A 20,671-nucleotide genomic window follows, 5' to 3' on the forward strand; every position below is an offset into this window, starting at 1 on the left:
TGTTTTTCTGAGGGCTGCTCATAAGTTGAAACCTCTGCAGTAACTCCTGAACCAGACAACATCCCAGTGGTTTTGCCCTTGAAAGCTGTAGTTTAAATACAATTCAGAAAAGCTATGACTTCAAATTCACATACTTGCTATCAACTGCTATTTCACTCATGTTGGAATTACCATCCATTCTCAACTGTGCAGCTCTCAGCACATCGTCAGAGAAAGAAATAATCACATGAAAATCAGAAGTCTGTAGTTAAATTTTATTTATCAGTTCTATTGTTAAATGACACAATCAAAGTCAGTGGATTGGCCTGTAAATCTACACAATAAGACAGCGTCTACAGTGGAAATCAGTAGAGTTTGATATGGTTATGACAAAATGGTATCCTTATATTCGTACATCCCCTATATACAATAAACAGTATACACAAAGAAAATGCAACTAGTCTCTGTAAACCATGCACACCACAGCATAAAAACAAGATGCACCTCCTGCAACAGGCCTCCAGCTTGCCCACAGTTAAGTCCTGTTTACAGCAGTGCCTTTCAGTTTCAAGAGCAAATTATTTTCCCCCGTGAAAACCAAAATACAACTGAGACATCATATTGGCAACTGCAGTTCTCATTTAAAAAAAAAATTGCTGTACATGAAGTTATTCTCTTCTCAAAGCTGCTAATGCAGGGTATTGGTTTGCTGCTGCTTTGCTCTCCCCTTGCCCCTGGCAGGGTTGCTGCCCCCAGGCAGCCACACATCATCAGATGTAAAACCACTTCCAGGTAACTTAGGCATGGAGCCCTAAGATGTTTCTAAAGCCTTCTGCCTCATTTCCTCCCCCCCTGCCCTCCTGGTGTATAGAGTCTTACAGGTGAAAGGCAACAGTGCAAGTGAGCCTCGCGAGCATCGTGTCCAGAGGGCCCTCCCAGCTCAGTGCCAAGCCCGGCAGCACTGCAGGACAAATGTGCTCAGCTTGCTGAAAGTCTGGCCCAAGCCTTGCAGAGGTTTGTATTTTTTTTTTTTTGCATAGAGATTTGTAGGAGCCCCTCACACCACGTTTGCTGTCCCGTGGGCCTGGGGGAGGCTGGAGGGCTGCGGGATCCCGCTCCAGCTCTGACCCTGAGCCCAGCAGAGCCTGCTGGGGAGCAAACTGTGCCCCCCATGCACCACACCTCCCTCTCCCCCTCTAACTATGGCTATGGAAAAACCGGCTTCCCTCATTCCCAGTCCTCATCTGTCATCGCTATGAAGGGCTCAAGAGCATAGGAAAAAAAAAAAAGCCCTGTTCTTATCTGGTGTAGCAAAGATTTACTGGAAGTAAATCCTAATTCAAGTGTAAATCTACTTCCATTGAGCAATTCTCTTTATAATATTGCTGGGATTAGAGAGTTTTATGACTTTTTAAAGACACTACACAAATATCAGCAACATAATTTCATCTAGTTTATACCACCAATTATTAAGGAATGATAAATTCAGCATTATGTATTCTAATGGGTAAGAAAGACTTAAAATGAGACACTGTCACAGGATTATAACTTGGAGAAGGCTTTATGAAACAAACATGAGAATGTGCTGTAACTTTTCCAGAATGGTTAAAATCATACTGCCCTGAAAAATTCTGGAAACAGTGTCTTATAACGTTGGCATTGAGTTCAGAAAAGTATGCATGTATTTTTTTTTCTTTTTTTTTAACATGAGATAGACCAAGCTTAAAACTCTAAACAGCAGTAGGTAGAAAAAGTTTAAAATTTTAAATATTTATATAGCTAGAGAAATTACTTCTATTCATTTTAAAAGCCAATATTATACATAAAACTAGTCGATAATTTTTCTAGACCTTTACTGTTCCCTTCATCGTTCACTCATTAACTTGGTAAATATCATAAGCAGTTGGTGCCCTTGAAAACACATTATTAAAATAAAATTAAGATAAAATCAAAGGAAAAGGATTTGTTCATATACTGTATTGTGAGAGTATGCTAAATGCTCGTTATTAGGAAATGAGTTTGCTTCCCAGATAGATTTCAGCCGAGCATCATAAACATTTTCCAGCATCCCATTTTGTACTCATAACTAATTTAAGGATTTTTTTTCTCTTTCACTTCTTTTAAATAAATGTCCAAGCAAACATTTCCGATGAGCCGAGACGGCTCCCGTATTTCATAAATAACCCAACAAACCTAAAAAGGACAATTTAATTACACGCTAAGATTAAGTGTTCCACGTACAGTACAACATTTACTGCAAAGGCAACTGCAAAGGCAACATTTTGACCTCTTTTTGCTTCAGACCCTCGAGAAGCATCACTGGGTTTGCAGGCTGGCTCGGGCTCTGCTCGTTTTCCGCCCGGCAGGTGCGCCCCACTATCGCCGCCAGCGCTCCACGTTCCCCGTGTAGTCAGTGCTGGAGCTGTTCTCCGCCTGCTCCCTCAGGTGCGCCTGCTTGGCCCGCAGGATCTTGCGCTGCTCCTGGCGTTTCCGCCGCGCCTCCTGGTGCTCCTTCTGCCGCATGTACTGGTACCGCTGCAGGAACAGGTCTTTTGCATAATCGTACAATTCCATGTCTAAAAAATTGAGGGCCTCGATGCGCTGCTGAGTCTGCTTGTCTATCTCCACGCTGGAGGCCCTTGTGCTGTTGTACTGCGTGAACGGCGAGATGAAGTTCATGTTGAAAGTCTTCTCAAAGAGATACTGAGTCTTGCGCTGGAACTCGGTCAGGCCGAAGAAGGCCATGCGCTTCAGGTTCTCCTTGGCACTGTCCAGCAGAACCTTATTCCTCTGCTCCTCGGGCATCACCGACAGGTTGTAGCAGCCCACCAGGCTGAGGTCGGAGAGCATGCGCACCTGGCGGTTGTTGGCCAGGTTGTAGGGGCAGTCCATGAACTCCTGCAGGGAGCAGCCCGACCAGTCGTCCCCGCTGTAGCAGCTGGGCAGCTCCTCGGTGGTGGGGGAGCGGCCGTCGCAGACGTGCAGGGACGCCTTCCATGTGGCCCCGCGCTGCACGTGGCGCCACTCGCTCAGGTACCGGGACACGGGGTCACGCAGGATGGTGATGTAGTAGAAATTCCTGCCAAGGGGAGAGGAAAACAGAGCGTTCAGTCCCGTGTGTCTCCAGCACAGAGCGCATTAATGCTCACAATCGATACAAACAGGCAGAGGGACTTAAGAGGCTTTCAGCAGCCCTGCTGCACAGGCTCCTCTGTGAGTTCACCTCCACGGGGTGAAGGACGGCTCAATAAATCCCTGGGGGAAGCGTGAGGGGCTGCATCTACCTGCACACACACAGAGCTGTTGCTGTTACCTGGTGGTGTCTCTACAGAGGCCAAGGGAACCCAAGACTCCCCTCTGTGCTGGGCTGTCCCTGTGGTAACACCCTCCTGCTGGTGCTACAACTGATGGTTGCCCCAGACCTTGGGAGAATACTTGAAGTATCTCCCAAGATGTAAGCCATGATCCAAGCAGGACACAGGTAGCCCTGGCTCTTTTCATTTCCTTGTACCACAGAGCTGCACTGACAGGTTTCCACAGACAGCAAAGAGCTGCCTGTGCTGTGTTCCTGATGAGCAGTTGTGGGTCTCAGCTGCACGAGCCCCAGAGCAGCATAGCACTTCTGAGGAAGGTATTTCTTACAGGACCTTTCCTTTTGCAGATCAATGGGGTGAGCCCAGAAGCCCCAAACCACTTCCACTCTAACAAGTACTTTGGCAAAGCCCATATAAAATCCTGTTTTATTCTACTGCCTTCATCTGATACAGGACTGAAATGATGAGAGAGGAGAGCTAAGTGACTAAAAAGAAATTGAAGGATACATTACAGCATTTTGTAAGAGAAAACATTTTTCAAGAGAGGTTCTGGCTTTGGTTTGAAGCAACAGGATAGCAGCACACATGGGGGTCACCCGGCCACTGGGAATCCAACAGGCCACCAGCTGGAAAAGCTGCAAGTTCAACCACAGAACTCACCCAGAGCTCACTCTGGGCTGCACATTAATATCCACCATCAAACACCATGGTATCCACCATCACAGCCTGAGGATGGACACAGCTCTTTGAACCTCCACTAACATGACCATGGCCTCACCTGGATGATGCTGGAGGAACACCATCAGGATATCAGCCATCTGCTTAAGCAAATGGAATTAAAGTAGCTCAGTAAGCAAATTGTGCTGCAGGGAAGGCCACTCCTCCAGGAGGAGGACACCAAGGAGTGTGTGCCCAGGAGCCCTGAGCCCCTGGGGTGTGACTGCCATGTCCTTGGTGCTGTGCAAGGAGGAGAAGGACATTAATTTGCTTTCTCAAGTGACATTGTGACTGGTCACCTTGAAGTCAAACTTTCGTTCCCTGTTGTTTCCTTTGGCAGAAAAGCCACTAGATGTCAATGTTTTACAGAAAATCATCTTTGAACGGACTAAAATGTGAATCACAAGCACAAAAAGGATCCAACTGCACAGGGAAAGGAAACCTAGAGAATCACCATTCCTCTTCCTATTTAGAGCATCCACACTCATGAATAGTTAAGTAAGTAGAAAGTACAATAAACGTGCAAAGCCAAATAAAACCAATGAGCCCAGAACAGAATCAGTGGCTGGAAAAAACAGCATTCAACACTTGGAGCTGGGACACCACAATCAGCACCACCCCTCTGCTCAGAGGGATTTGGCCACAGATTCACACAGGCAAAAGGAGCAAAAGTCCCCACCACAACCCCCAGGAAGGTCCTTATCCACAGAAGTGCCATTCAGTGATTTCACTGTGAGAGCTGGGGGTAAGAGCGAGCAAGAATAAAGCTCACTTTCATGAGTGAGTGGCAGCTGCTAACCCCACACTGTCCCTTGCAGAGATGGGGAGAGTTTTGCTCTGTCTTATCTCAGCAGGTCTCTGGTAGCTTTGGAGAACCCAGCCTAGCAAAGAGGAAGGGCTTTCCATGAGCACCACCTCAACCAGAGCTGTCCCTGACAATGCTTCTGCCTCAGGCTCCTCTGATGCAGCAGCAACCCAGCCTTGTAAGGATCCCCAGCAGGGGAAATGGAACATCTCTGGGATAAACCTAAGCACTTTGTTTACCTTCTGCCAGGACTCCTGAGCCTTGGATCTAGTTTACTGGGACACTGCACTGAAATCATGACCCAACCATACAGCACTAACCTCTACATTAACTACAGCAACAAACCTCTGATGACCGTGGGGACAAAAGCAAAGCCCTGTTTGCCCCAGAGCCCCTTGCAGGAGCTGGGCCATGAGCAGCTCAGCTCAGGGGAGAAGGGTGCAGGCACAGACATATATGTTTGAGAACATATATGTTTCACAAACATATATGTTTGAGAATCCAGCTACCAGCTGGAGGAGAAGGCCAAGCAGACTGTGTGCTCTAAGGTCATCACAGAAATCGATGGGGAGTCAATGCAAGAAGGGAAACAAATCCTGAGCCAAGATCGATGCAGTGAGCGTTTTATTACAGCCCAAACTCTTCAGCCACTCTCCCTTCGTGCTCCTTGGTCACAGGCAGTGACAAAGCATCTCCCTTGGCTGCTGTTGTAAAAACAAAAGAATGAATAAAAACTCAGGCTGAGGGAAGAGGCTGTGCTGTAACAGAGCCCTGTCAGCCTGGGCTGCCTCACCTGGGCAGGTACCTCCATCTGTGCCTGCCAGGGAAATGCTGCAGTCCAGGGACACTGGGGGGATGAGGCTGAGCAAAGGGGCTCACTGGACTCTGCAGTGAGCATGGAGCTGTCTGGGCCACTCCAGCAGCCTGAGCTCAGGATGCCAGGCAGGGACACTGATGGGATGGCCCAGGCAGGGCCCTTATCCTCCCTGGCCTAAGCACAGCTGGCTGGAACAGGCTCACAGCTGTTACTTATTCCACCTTGTTATTTCCCAGATGAATCCTGCTTTCAGAAAATGAGAAGACATGTCTTAGGGAGAGATGCTTTGTCAGTTGCTGGGCCAATCTCAGCAGTTTATGCATTTCTCTCCAGCCTATTAAAATGTTACCAAAAGATGCACTGCCCCTTTTGGGAACAACAGCTTTTGCCCCAAGCCTCTCCTCTGAGTTAGGAATCATGGCAGCTCCAGGAAAGCAGCTGTGCTTCAGAAAGTCACAAAAGCGTTAATGCATCCTCAACTCAGAGCTGTGCCAGAGATGAATTCGGCCATCAGCACTTTGAGCATCATTCTGCTGCAACTGAGGAAGACTTAAAGCATTGCAATTATTTTTAGCTCTGTAGGTAACAGCTTGTTCTTTCTGCTGCCTTACCAAGGGAGTGCTGAGCTCCTGCCTGCTCCTTGAAGCATGTGCTTCAGAGCCCAAAACAACACGTTTGCAGGTAGAGCTCCAACTGCTGTGAATCATCCCTCCCAACTCAGAGCTGCACTCACCAGAACGTGGCTTTTCTGATGCACCTGGGGGGCCATGAAGCAGAGAGAGGGAGCTCAAGGGCAACTCACAAAGCAGGGACTTGCTTCTGGTCTCTCCCTGAGCAGTGCTGTTCCTTGAGGAACACGGGGACTGAACAGTCCCACAATGTTGAGTTTGCTCCCCATGCTGCACCTGTTTGCTTTGAAGGATAATCCTGTGGTCACAGTGTCCATTCCTGCCAGCCCTTTCCCCACCTCTGCCAAACACAGGGGCAGAATCAGATTCCCTTTTTTTCAACCGAATCTGTTTTTTAAAGAATCCTTGCATCAAATTTTGAATTGCAAAATAAAAAAAAAAAAAAAAGAAAAAATATTGATTTTCAAGTAAGGAACTGTGAAACCCCAAGGGATGACAACACTGAGTAAAGCCAGAGATTTCAGAGTCTGGAGAAGCTGCCAGAGAAGGGATATGCAGGTACTCACACCACAGTGCTCAGGGGGCTCATTGTGTGCAGAACTAAAGAGGTGAGGGGCAGGGAACTCTAATTATGCATCAAAATGGGTCAGAATCTCCCAAAGTCAGAGCACATCTCAGCCCAACCCCACTGCCCCACTGTTTAATGGCCTGCTGAGGTTGAGGGAGGCTAGAGGTCAGATGTTGGCAGCTGCCATGGCTTCAGCCTGGAAACCTGAGCCTGGCTTGATGGAACTATGAGGTAAGGACTGGAGAGGGGAGCTGAAAGCTGAACATGCACTCACCATTACATCCATTAGTGGATTAGTAGGTGAGGGACTGAGTGACCTTTTCCCATTTCTGCTGAGAAATGAGGCTGCAGCAAGAAGGGCTTTGCAGGTTACTGAGGGTGAGAAACCTGCAGCCTTTGCACAGGGAGCACTGCAGCCCCAGAATCATCCCCATCTCCCCCACAGGCTGTTCCCAGGGGCAAACTAAGGCAGGAAAACACAGCTTCAGCACAGGGCTGAGGAAGCACAGCTATGATTTCCGGGGAAAGTACTGGGGTAGTCCCATTCACCGTGCAAAAGTAAAGCCAAGCTTTAAGCTGGCTCAAACACACCCATTTGTATCTAGGTCAAGCTCAGCCAGATGGCAAGCCTGGCTAGGACGTTTGGAGTCACAGACAGGGGCTTGTGCAGTGAATGGGAGGCAATTTTATACAAGTGCCTCCATCTCTTTGAGTGGAGATGGGGGAGGCAAGGAAATTTGTTAAGTTTCCAAATCTGTAGGGTTTTTTTTTCCCCCAGTTCATAGACTTTGTAGTACATTAATGGGCCAGTGTGAAACCAAGTTTTGCTCCAGGTGGAGGTGGATATTTTGAAAGAAAAGTTCACTCTGAAGGTGCAGGGGCAAAGGGATAGACCAGATTTGTGCCAGCAGAAATGCAAATAAAACAAACTAAAACCCTGCAACAGAGATTCTGCATATGATGCAAAGGATTAAGGATGGAGCTACTGGAAAAAGAAAAATAATCATAGGGTTGGCACTTCAGCACCAGAAACAATGCACAATCACCAGAGCCAGCAAGCAGCACAAGGACATCCATGTCCTCCCCCCCTCCACACAAACTGCTCATGCTGCTGAATAAAAATCTAGAGAGCTTGCTTATAAAAGAGTAGCCACATACTCATTCTTTTAAAAGCTGAGCAATTTAGGGTTTTTTTGAGATGGCAACTTGTCTCAGCTCATCTGACCACAGGAAGATGCTCCTACACTGTGGCACAGATCTGAGATCCCATCTCCTTCTCCTCCACTGCTCCCAGCAGCTGTGGGGAAACTGAGAAACTGTGTCACAGGCATGTCCTGCACTTCTCCCTCATCCCACACCACCTGGAAAACGTCCCTGCTCAGGATTATTTGACCCTGCTCAGAATTATTTTGACAGCAAAGTGACAGACCATGATGGAAGGTCAGGAACGCGATGGGTGTGAGTCTCACATTCCTTGTTGTGCTCTGAGGAACCCTCCCCGTGGGCTCCAAAGCTGCTGATGGATTTTAATCTCTGGCAGAGGGTCTCCAGCCCATCAATCATGGCCACCACATCTCTCTGAGAAGTCAAACTCAATTACGCCATGCCGGGCGCCGAGTGCCTCGCTCCCAGAAGTTGAGGTTAATTCCCATCAAGAGTGGCCCACTGAGCATTTGATTTGCTAATACCACAAATTGTTCCTCCAAGAGAAATACCACTGCTGCCTAATTTGTTGGAGTCAGGCATCTGTTTGGAGATCACTCAGAGAGAGGCAAAGTGTTCATTTGATACTGTGACTCATCCTGGTTCTTAACAAACTCTGTCACCTAGAGACACAACCAGAAGGACAGGGGTGAGCATCCTGCGAGAGCCTCTCCTGCCTCAACCATCCCTGCTTGGAACCTCCCCCCAAAATGAGAACACCTCTTCCCTGCCAAGAGCTGCTCCTGCAGCACAACTCACAGAGATGAGGCCAAAATATTTGGCAAGTTTACTGGGCAGTGCTGGAATCAAATGTTTGCATCCACTCTAGATTGGTTCCAGATGCTTCCCAGCAGCGATGTGGATGGCAAAGGCAGCAGTGGAGATGCATTCATGGCCCATGGGCTCCCCACAGTGCTGCTCTGCTCCAAGGCCTCCCAGCCCCACAGACAGCAGCAACAAACCCCATCTCAGAGTGGGAGAGGAGCACGGGGGGCTGTCGAGTTCCCCTGAGCTGCAGGGAGAAGATCTCATGCCCACTGTTCCATGGCTGCCTCCATGCCCTGGATGTGGATCTGCAGCCTGGCTGCCCATGCCAGGGCTTCCCCTGGCACTGTCACAGCTCATGCAAGGAGGTGACCATGGAGCAGGGGTATTGGAACAGGACTGATCCCCTTCTCTCCTCTCCCCAAAGACCTCAGTGCAGCTCAGGCCCAGCTGCACCCTGGGCTGGCTATACTTGTTCCTACGAGACCTCTCTATATTCAGGCATTTAAATGAAACCAAGCTTCCAGGTCCACCTCATCCAAAATTCAAAGTACAGTAAAATCTAGATGAACAAATCCCTTCTTCATGAAAGAAGTGATGGATAAAGATTATGGGGAGGGAGAGAAGGAGGAACACACACCCCTTCCCTCTGCAGACTACCCAGACTATATTCCTTTGCTCTGGGTCTCAGGGTGGCAGAAGCAAATAATGCATTAGCTCTGAAAAAGGGCCTGGAAGGAAAGGAGATAAGTATTTCAGGACTGTGAATTAAAGCTGTTAGCAAATGCAAATTTACATTTCCTCTAAGTAATCATTATGTTTTCACTTCTATCAGCACCCAATGAATCACAGAGATGTTTTGTCTAGAAACACTAATGGTGGGGGTAGGAAGCCAGCAGCCTACCCACAGCAACGGCAGCAGGGGAGAAGTGCCAGAGAAACCCATAAAAAGGAGCTGGATTTTTCAAGAACAGCAATTACATCAGCCCATCATTGCCCGTGAAATTACCAAAAATGAAAGATCTGCAGGAAAAAGGCATTTCAGGCACAGAGGAAGGCAGCGATTTAGCAGGTCAAGGTACACATTCATATATGTGCAGGCATGGCATATGCAAACAAAGATAATGAAAATAAGGCTTTAAATAAGTAAAAAATATGCAGCCTCACACACACACATGCTCCCAACTACCCTCACGCACAAAATAATTGTCCACAGTGTTGCCTGCAGAGGGGAGAGCAGCCCTGCAGACTGCCAGAGTGGTATTAATTTCATAATTGCCTGTATTATTAAGATCTCTGCAGGACACCCCTGCTCACAACCAATTCAGCAAGAATAGTGACCTTTTAAATTACTTTTTTTTTCAGCAGTGCATAAAAAGAGAAGCAAGTTTCTGTTTTTAGACTCCGCAAACAGAAGAGTGACTCAGTTGCTGGTGCCATTCCCACTCTCTGCCTCCACCCTGGATGGAGTCTGGCATGGGAAAGGGTGGCAATGGGGCCCAGAGCCATCCTAGCCACCTGACCTGCTGGGTAAAGGACTGAGCTGCCCTCTGGAAACACCCAGCTTCCATCACAGCCCATCTAGAGCAGTAAAGCTTCCCACCTCATGAGCTTGGTTATATGACAGAGGCATCAGGATGGAGGCAGCAGCGGTGTGGAGGTAAAACATGGGAGGTAAAACACAAGGAAAGGAGAGAGAAGGTCACAGGAGGATCAGTGTGTGCCATGCCTCCATCGTGCTGGATGACAACCTGAGCACAGGTGACACTGGATTTGTGAGGTCTCAGCAGCAAGGCCTTGGCTTTGGAAAGCGCCTTCCTTGCTTAGGGTGATTATCCCTTAATAAACAGAGGCAGAGCTGAATTTTGCTCTTAATGCACACTACGAAAACTCAGGTTTTCTAAGGTATGAACGATGTCTTTTGAAACACTGAGCTCTGGCACCCACAGAGTGCCAGGAGCACCTTCCTATCCTGGTGTGAGGAGCTGTCCCTGACCCCTGGAGCTCCTGGAGCCACACCACACACATCTCCCAGCAGTGGTACAGCATGGCCCCAATCACAGAGCTGTTACGGATTCATTAAAAAGCATGGCAGATATCCCAAAGCAAAAAGGAGGCCACTGCAACAGAGCTGCTGAATAACCACAGGATGCTGCTATAAATCAGATCTTTACAACAGTATTTACCCCATTTAAATGCTGCTGCAGGAATTAGTCTCAACGTGTAACTGATATTTCTGCGGTGGCAAAGATCGAGGTTTGCAAAGCCTGCACTCCATAAGCAGCGGTTTACAGAGATGGAATAGTGGCAGTTTTTCATTTTCCAGAGTCCACTCACCCTTCCAAGAATCTTAATGCCTCATTGATTCATAATACAGTACATAAAGATTTCATTTTTTCTTGCACACAGTGATATATTATGGAGGCAATCTATTTTGCCACTGAAAAGTTTGCTTAGTAGAGAAATTTGGAGTTTTGACATTCAGGAAATTACAGTCATCTGTAAAGTGCGATTGATATGCCAAGGCTAACATTTTCATTGCACTTATGGAGCCAGAATAACTATGCTAAAATATTTATTATATTCTAAAAAAAAAAAAAAATCCAACTTCTTGTTTATAAAAAGCATATATTTAGCAATAAAAAAGCTTTACCCTTATATCCATATATATTTTAGCTATGTCTTAACTGCACAAAGCCACATTCTCTCTGACCAGATTAAAATACTTATAATAATTGAATAAAACCAGTGTTTTAGACAGGCTGTGTGTGCAAGCAGAGGGCATGAGCTGACACGTGGCTGCATGGAGCTGCACAACAACAGAGAAATGAGATAGGGGCTGTCACAGTGAACCTGCCCAAGGTCCCTAAGGGGATGTGGACACTCGTCCTGCCAGCCACCAGCCACCCACAGGAAGCAGGAGATCACTGAACCCTGTGTGCTTCATTTGCCAGTTCTGTGGCAAACACGATCCAGGGGGAAATGGGTGTGGAGAGCTCCAGTCTCAGCTTGGCACGCACACTTGTCTTCTTTATGAACACACCAATGTGTATTCAGAAGTTGTGATTTATCCTGTATCCTGAGCACTCACTGCAAATTCATAATTTGAATTTGCAGCTCCTCCCAGCTCCTCTGCACATGAGAGTAGCTGCCATTGAACATCCCTGCCTGGGTGCTGGAGAAACCTTGGAGCTCTCAAGGAAAAGATCACACAATCAGCCCCAACAGCTCTGCATCTCCCACAATGGGAAATTAACTCCAGAGAGGTATTTATAAAATCATTTTTTACTATATCAGAGCTCAATCAATTCTCTTCAATAATACATAAAAGGAGGAGGTTTGGCTCACACGAAAGAACGTAATTCCTTCACAAGCCATTTGCAGATAATCTCCCCTACTCCAGTTAATACATCCCACAATAGGTTATACAAAAGTGCTTTTAAAAACTAAACTGAGGATATATAGCACATGAAAAAGGCACATTAGTGCAACTTACACTTTGCTTATCATGACTATTGCTCATACAGAAATCCAGGGAAAATCCTTCCCAGTCTTTCTAAAATTTTGTCAAAAGCAAGCATCTATTGAAAACATCTTTGCAATGTAATTAATGAACTGATACTAATGAAATTCTCAGCCTGCTGCCAAAAGAGGGTAGAGGAAGGGACAGTGTATTTACAGCTGCAACTTCTACAGTTTTAATTTCAGCTCTCATTGATTCCATTGAGCACCATGAGACTGCATAATGAAGAAATCTGTATCAATTGAAAATACCAAGTGTGCTCCTGCCCCACTAGGGCACTACTGTAATATCATGTAATGGAAGGGGATTCTCATTTAATTGAATTGGAAATGAAACACATATTAGCTAAGAAAACTTAATCAGTGCAATAATATTAAAATGGGCCACTCAGACAAACTATACTGATTAAGTCACTTGCAAACATTTCCGTAATCATCACTGAGACTTGTGGTATTAATGATTTAAACTCACTTTTCTACTCCAGGGAACAAAACTGCAATTTCATAGCAGACAATTAGAATATTTTAAGCCCTGCCTCACACACTACAATACAGTCTCCTGGCAGAAACACAGGACCTCATCCTGCAAGGATACATCTTGAGCTGTGACGTACAAGGTCTGCATGGATGCTGGGATGTTTGATTTAAGATGGGAGACAGCCCTGAAAGCACCTGGCTGGCAGGGAAATGTTTCTGAGGTACTGGCTGTGGTTTCTTTGCAGACTTCATCTTTAATCCTGACTTGTTACTGATGGCACACTCTGATGCACTGTAACACTCTGAGCTCCAAATGGCTCCCAGCAGACCAGGATTTTAAAACTTGTGTTCACACAGTTGACATAACTGGATTTAAAATTTTCATGGAACAGCAGAGTGCATTTCTAGTAAAACTCCATGGATGCATTTGTTGTGTCAAAACTCAGCTGGGAGGGGTTTTACATCAGCTAGGCAAGCAAGACTAAGAAAACATTACAAGATGTGCAGAACGTCTTCTTTCCCCCTGCTAGTTCCACCCCAAACATTTAGAAAAAGTATATCTAAGTATATCTTACTCAGTCTGAATCAGTGAGGACAATGCCCTTAGAAAGCAACCCTGAACAAACCCAGGGACGTGTCCATTGTGTTTTGCTTAGAAAGGACTATCCACACAGTCCAAACTCGTGGTGTGCCTGGAAACTGGAGACTGAGCTGGCAAAACCTCATCAGATGCTTTCCTGGCAATCAGTGACAGCATATTCAGCACTGACATCAGCTCGGACACATTGCATTTTTCTGCATTTCAGATGCTGCCTATATTTTAAATTAAATTGTAGCATTTTTCTGGATTTCAGATGCTGCCTATATTTTTAATTAATTTGTAGCATTAAGACATTAAAAACCCTACTTGCAGACAGTCAAAAGCAAATTCAATTCTTCCATCTTTTCAGTGCCATGAAACAAACTCCAGCCAAAGCGGCAGCTGAACTGAGGCCACCACAGAGAGGCAACAGCGTGGGCTGGGCAAGGAGAGCAGTCCAGCTCCCCTCTGTGCCAGCTGAAGGACTGGCACTGCAGAGGGCACCCAATTCCACTGCCCGTGAACAGTGCTACTTGCTCCATCCTTTACTCTGGCTGTCTCACTGTGAGGGTATCACAAGCTTGGGTCAGATCTGACCTTTCACTGAGCAGCTTCTCACTGCAGCTCTGGAGCCCTGAGCTGCCAGCCCTCACCATCCACAGCCAAACAAGCAGGCAGCACATGGAACCCTCAGCTGGAGGGAAGCCTTGTGTAGGATAGCTGAGAAACCCTTAAAACCAAGCTGATTTCAGCTGAAGCCAAAGATAACCTGCTCCTGCCAGAAGGGACATGATAAACCTGGTATGATAAACCTAAAGCAAAATAAACCACATGACATGTAGGGTTATTCACTGAGGTCACAGCTCCTTCCAAAAGGGTCTGCCACTCCCCCAACCTTGTCCTCAAAATATAAAAGAAAACAAACAAACAGACAAACAAAAAAGACAAGAAGCAAAACACTCCTATCAGCAGCAAGAATGGTTCAAAACAGTTTAGTTCCTATCTGTAGCTCTTTGAAAGATTTTCAGAAGACACAGTTCTACTCCTCCATGGATTATTCTGGCTAAAAATGTGTGTGACATTTTAATTATCAAGTACAAATGTTACTGCAAGTAAGCAATGAAACAGATGGTGTCCTGAATTTTACAGTACAGCCACATTTTCCAGCTCAAATTTACAGTTCACCAATCATCAGCTTTAAGTTCTGTCTCTACTGCATCTCCCCTACCCATCTGAAACACCACAACCCTCCAATGCTGAGAGCAGAGCTTTGGGAAAGTTGGGAAATTTTGGGAAATTCAACCCAAGCTGTCTCCCTCCAAGCAAATGTTCCCAATGAGGAAACAAAGTGGAGCACAGCCCTGCACATCAGGAAAGCATGGCAGGTAAGGAGGGGGAGAGCACTGAGGAACTGCCCAACTCAAGTAAGCAAAGAGGTGATCCTGATACCTCCATCTCCATGAAGGACCCGATTTATCTCATCCTCTTCCTCAGTGAACTCCACTCATATCAGTTATCAGTCCTGAGATTTCCTTCCCTACCCTCTGGAGTACTCAGCAGCCCCCTCAGAGTGTGTCCCCAAGGGGAAGGGACAGGATGGAATGAGTGTCCCTTCAGGATCCACCAGTGCCAACTCCCACATCACCAGGGAACAAAAGAATAGTAAAGCCAGAAGCTTTTCCATTAATTGTTGGTCTACCATCCTTCCAAAAACCCCTCAGTGCTTAAGATCAGTTGCAGTTTCTCATGTTTATTTCCCCCTCTCACAAAACATGAAATAGAATTCAACACAGGAGCCACACATGGGGATGGGGACAAGGAGCACCTGGGGATACTCATCTCCTGGATTGACAGCACCATGGCAAATGTGGTCCTTGCTTGGAGGAGCTTTATTATCCAGCTCAGACAGCACACCAAGAGAGAGTGTGAGTCTAGAGACTCCTGGGGAACAGATGCAGCAGCATCCCCAAATTTAAGTAGCAAACACAGTGAGTTTTCAGCTGTTCCTCTTAGCTGTGTGTGGCCAGGCTGAGCAGCACATGATGCCCTCATTGAGCAGGCCCTTGATTTAACAGGCTGTGACCAAACTGAATCCTGGAAAGCTTTCCTGATACTCCACTCCATTCATCTCCACTAAAAGGGAGCTGCTGCTGGGGCTTATGGCATCAGTGCTGCAATTATGACAAGGAAACGTTTTCTGGGAAGGTGTCCCAGAAAGTAATACACTGAACACTTCCTCTCACCACTCACAGTGCTGAGCAGTAACTCCTCTCACCATTAGCATCAGCTCTGAGCCAGGTCTCCAAGAAGGGCACCCCTCCTGTCATGCCCCTGTGCTGGCACAGGGCTGGGACCACCAGCTCTGCTCTCATCATTCAGCTTCTGCAGACACCCCTGGGACATGGAAGTACTCCTGCCAGGATCAGACAAAGGGAGATGCTGCACAGGCCAAGGCATGCATCTTTTGGACACCAGACTTTTCCCATTTTGCTTTGAAATGGACTGGAGCTTTGGAGGTGGAAGGGCCAGAGCCAGCTCTGCAGACAGGCAGTGATGCTCAGTCACAAAAGCATTTGCAACATGGGCTCTGCCTCTTGTGTGCAGGTTTGCTCACTGCCACTTAATCCAGCACCACGCTGGCACCCAGGGTGAAGGTGCAAGATCTGTGGTGTTCCTCTAAGCCCACCTGGGAACCTCTTCCTAAAGGGAGCCAAACAGGGCCCTTGTAGATCAGAAGGGATCCAAGGACTGAGCTTGTCTTGGAGCACAGCTGCTTTAACAAAACTTTCCACTGAACTCCTGAACCCCCAGGGAAACACACCTGGGTATTCTGTCCCCAGGGAGAGAAGCCAAAGCAGGGTCCAGAGCTGGGGCACGTGGCGTGGCTGGCAGCAGATTGATGCTCCTGCATTTGAACTCAGCAAACAGGAGCTCCAGAGCATGGTGAAGTGCATGGCAGCAGCTCAGGCTCTGCTCTCAGTCACACTGGCAGCTGGATTGCTGCGATAAATAAACCTGAAAATCGACTGTCTGAGCAGCAACAGCTTCTTCTTATGTCTTCATCCCTGGAGGGGTTAATCTAGGATAATCTAATTTATTCCCAAATTGCAGGCAGCAGTGTCTTTCCCCATTTAGCAGATTAAGAAACTCTGCTCTACCAAATTTATCTGAACAATTCATTCCCACAAAATTACACTGGGTTTTGAACTGAGGTTAATATACTCCATTGTATCTGCAGGCTAAGCAATCCACTGAGGGGCCAGATTAAAGCACAGCTAAACACCACCTGAGTGGGCTTTTCTGGCAAAGCATCTGTGCAGGGATGGGGCAAGAGCAGCAGGTGCAGAAGGGATCCCAGCAGTGACAATCTGGGCCAGGGCTCAGGCACATCAGCAGCATCTTCAGCTGCATCTCACCCATCCTGTCATTAAAATAGCAGCACCCCCATAACTCATTTCAACATACGGCCACTAGGCTCCTCTTCACATTATTTTAAACAAAATGACACTTTCTCTAGACACTTAAATGCATCCTGGTCTCATCTCATCAACAGAGGAAGCATATTTTTCTGTTTATGTGAAAGGTGATATTGGATGCATCATACATTGAAATCGTTTGCTGGCTTCCTCTCTTGACGTAAGTAAGGGGAAAGAAAGTCAGAGAAGACAGATTTTAAAGATGTATGCATATGCATGATCATTTTCTAACCTAGAACATTATTAAATTCTTTCATATATTCATGTGAGAACTGCAAAAGATTATGAAAGTAGAGATGCTATCACTCATACTTTCCCAGAGCAAGGATTAGGGAGCTTTTCTTCTTAGTAAAAGTGATATATTTAAATACTATCTGTTTGGCCAAACCCTACTTAGTACTGGCCAACAGAGGTACAGCTCACATCCCTGCTTTGCAGAATAAACCTCTCTGCAGGTCCAGCCAAACACCGGGCAAGACTGAGCAAGAGATGTCACACAGTTGTCAGAACTTTGACCTTTCTATGGCTACTAAACGCATTTTAATTTCTTCAGTTTCTCAGGTCTAGCATCCTCAACCAAAAATATACCCCACACAGCCCATCCAGCTCCTTCCCAGCCCTTGGAGAGCTGAGCCCTGCAAAACCCTGCCTGAGCCATTTTACCCAAAGGCGTTGCAGAAATCCTCTGGTTTGCAAGAGATGCTAAATTCATCTAAACAGCTTTATTTATGAGTGGTGTTACATCCCACTTCTTGGGGAGACAGATCTGCCACTAGAATTGCCTTTTCCTGCCTGCAGAAACTGTAACTCTGCATCAACATTACACAATTAGTTTAAAATCACTATTTAGATAGCTCTATGGTAATGGATATGTACACCAACTCCAGCACCACAGAATTTGCATAGCAGAATTTTTTATCATGCTTCCTAAAGATTAATAATTTAAAGCAAGTTGTAACTGTGCTGAGATTTAGTCTTATGTTTTCATCACTGCTTTATATTCTCATAAATATCCAACATTCCCAAGTACATAGGAATCTGAGATGGTATTCAAGAGGAAAAACTGCAACCAATATATCTTCCATTTATGGAATTGAATATAAGATCATATTCAAAGTGCTGCATTTACTGACTGATTTTGAATACATAAAATATATAGCCATTGCAAATTCACCTTTCATTGCAAAGCTTTGTTCTTGTAGTGACATAACTTATTGCCAGATTAGAGCCCCAAGTACAGCTGGGTCATTTTTCGTGTTCTCCATTCCCACAAACACGACTGGGAGAGACAGGTCGTGCTCTCTATCAAAGTTGTGCTTACCACACAGCAATATTGCAACACGTCCCATTAGAGTTATGTCTGCTGAGACTGTGAGCACAGACTTGGCTGCAGGCACCTCCTAATGGAATTACATAATTGGAGGCATGTCATCTAAATCTGAACAAATTGGATTCCATTGTCATGCACTATTGAATCAGAACGGGAAGAACACTCCATGCTGTTATCTATGGTAAACCAACGGTGGCAAATCCAGCGTCACTAATATTTTGATAATGTGATGTTTATTAAAAATGGGGGAGGAAAAAAAAAAAGATAAAAGTTTCATGTAAGGCATGTTAAAATCATGTTGCACGGAAAAATGAGCTCATCCGAGCTTGGTTTCAGACTGGGAATTACGTTAGCGGCTTATGACGGCTGTGATGTTAAGAAGATGTAACTGAAGAACCACACGAGGCTGGGTGCCTGTAGCAGCCAGGGAAGTGCAGGCAAGGGTTTGAGACAGGCCCCACCACCAGCTCTGCATCTGGCAGCAGTGACAGCCACCAAGGTGTTTGTTCTGCCCAGCCTGTGGCAGATCACGGCATTAACATTCCCATCCTGCAACTGAATTCTCCAGCCCTTGCAATTCACAGGCATGCCCTGCTTTTAGTTTACAAGTATATCAACTTTAATTTGGAATTACTGGAGGAATCATAACGAGGGAGCAATAATTTTGAGCACACTGAACTGCACATTCAGGGCAAATTTTCACTGAGCGCTCAGCTCGACCTCCAGCTCTGCACGTATGAAAGAACAGAGGCATTAATTACATTACCAGAATCACTAATCAGCTCACTGCATCTTTACATTTCATCAGCTAAATGCTGGTGCAAAATGAGAGGCATTTTTCCCCCTGTAATTCAGCTCTTCAAGCCTCACCAGGATACTTCCATGAGCACATGGAATGAATTGATTAACAAAAACAGCAAGATAAAAGAAACTAAGAAATTAATTGTGAAGCCTTACAGAATTCATGGTTCTCTTAGTTAATTAACTGTGGGCCAGCTCGGGCTCCTGTGTCCACACCAGGCCATCAGGGCAGCTCATGGATGAGCTGGGCCACAAGGCAGAAGGGATGAGCTGGAAGGGCAGAGCAGACACCCACTGTCTGGTCCAGGTGATGGCCGAGGGTCTGTGAGGATAAGAGGATTTGTTTGCAGCATGACTCTCCTGAGGCTGGCACACTGCAGAAATTCAGGTTTCAGCATGCCAGCAGCACCTTGGCTGCACACTAACAGCACTCTCTCCACTGCTCTGCCCAGCAGCACTGCAGTCCTGCAGGACTGTGCCAAATTCTGATTTTTATTCAGCACAAGGGAGAAACGCTGTCAAATCACCAAATTACCTCAAGTTGTGAGAGTGCACAGCAGGGGGAAAGTGTTAACTACCCAGTGAGCCTCTGCCTGTAGATCAGCACGGGAAGGACTCAGGTTAACATTTACTGAGCTCTGGGGTCAGAGCACACCCCCAGTCACAGCACAGGATCACACCATGGCCCAGTGGGATCACCCCACAGGCAGCCCCACTCTGCAGATGCACGGTCCCACCTCAGCAGCCCCATGCAAAGAAACCCCCCAAAACCTGTCCCCTAAAATCTGCACAAATGCCTGGTCTAAAGGGCCATTAATCTACATGGACAAAAGGACTGCTTGAAGAACTGCTTAATCCAACACCAATCCATTTTTGTTAATCTGCAGCTTCAGCCTTTTCTGCCACCACACTGTGACCTGTCACATGCCCATCTCCACAGAGCTCTCTTCCTTGATGGCAGTGCCTTGCTCTCCTTGACCAAAATGATCCTCTAAAGCAATTATCACACATGCAAAAGACCTGGGAGCCTACATTACATGATAAACCCTTTACATCCTCACAGCAAGCGCCAGCCTGTCTTCAAGCCTCAGCACATCTGGTTACACAAATGACCTCAGCCACGTTGCTGAGGCTGAGTCCTTGCAGGGCTGGATGACACTGTGCTGTATCCTCGAGTGACACCACTGATGCCACCACACCACAAGGACTCCACACAGTGTTGAAGGGAGGCTGCTGTTTTGGCAACAAACCTGGAACTGAAGTGTGGCCCTTCAGGATGGGCAACAGCAGATCTGTTTTTGGCATTAGAGCAGGAACTGGGGCTGACTCAGGCTTTCAATCTGATATTCCTTAGAAGGAGCCATGACAAACATCTCCCGGGGCAGTGGTGTGGAGTCAGGAGGACTCACCACCTTCTGCAACACCACCTGCAGAGCTGAGCCAGCAGAGCCCTCAAGCCACAAGGGATCACCACAGCATGACAAACCCCCAGAGCACCACAGCCAGAGAGGGGAGCTGGGAAGGGCACCCCAGGATGCTGAGCAACAGAAGTGTCCTCAACACATAGGCAAGAACAACATCCACTGAGCTGGGAGACAGCAGCACAGCAGCTGTGATCCTGTACATACAAACAACATCATTAAAATCAGTATTTTAACTAGTAAATTGTAGGATGCTCCTGCTAGCAG

At 46.6% G+C, this 20,671-nt stretch overlaps 1 protein-coding gene across 1 annotated transcript in view; it reads right to left on the minus strand.

The window, feature by feature from the left end:
- Window positions 1–240: 240 nt before the first annotated feature.
- Window positions 241–20,671, minus strand: part of HS6ST2 (heparan sulfate 6-O-sulfotransferase 2) — a 125,557-nt gene continuing 105,126 nt past the window's right edge. Inside the window, exon 2 of the mRNA XM_063170702.1 lies at window positions 241–3,058. Coding sequence (XP_063026772.1) covers window positions 2,356–3,058 — 703 coding nt within the window. The 3' untranslated portion in view covers window positions 241–2,355. The remainder of the gene's footprint in view (window positions 3,059–20,671) is intronic.

The sequence above is a fragment of the Melospiza melodia genome, chromosome 16 (assembly GCF_035770615.1).
Source record: "Melospiza melodia melodia isolate bMelMel2 chromosome 16, bMelMel2.pri, whole genome shotgun sequence".
Lineage (NCBI taxonomy): Eukaryota > Metazoa > Chordata > Aves > Passeriformes > Passerellidae > Melospiza > Melospiza melodia.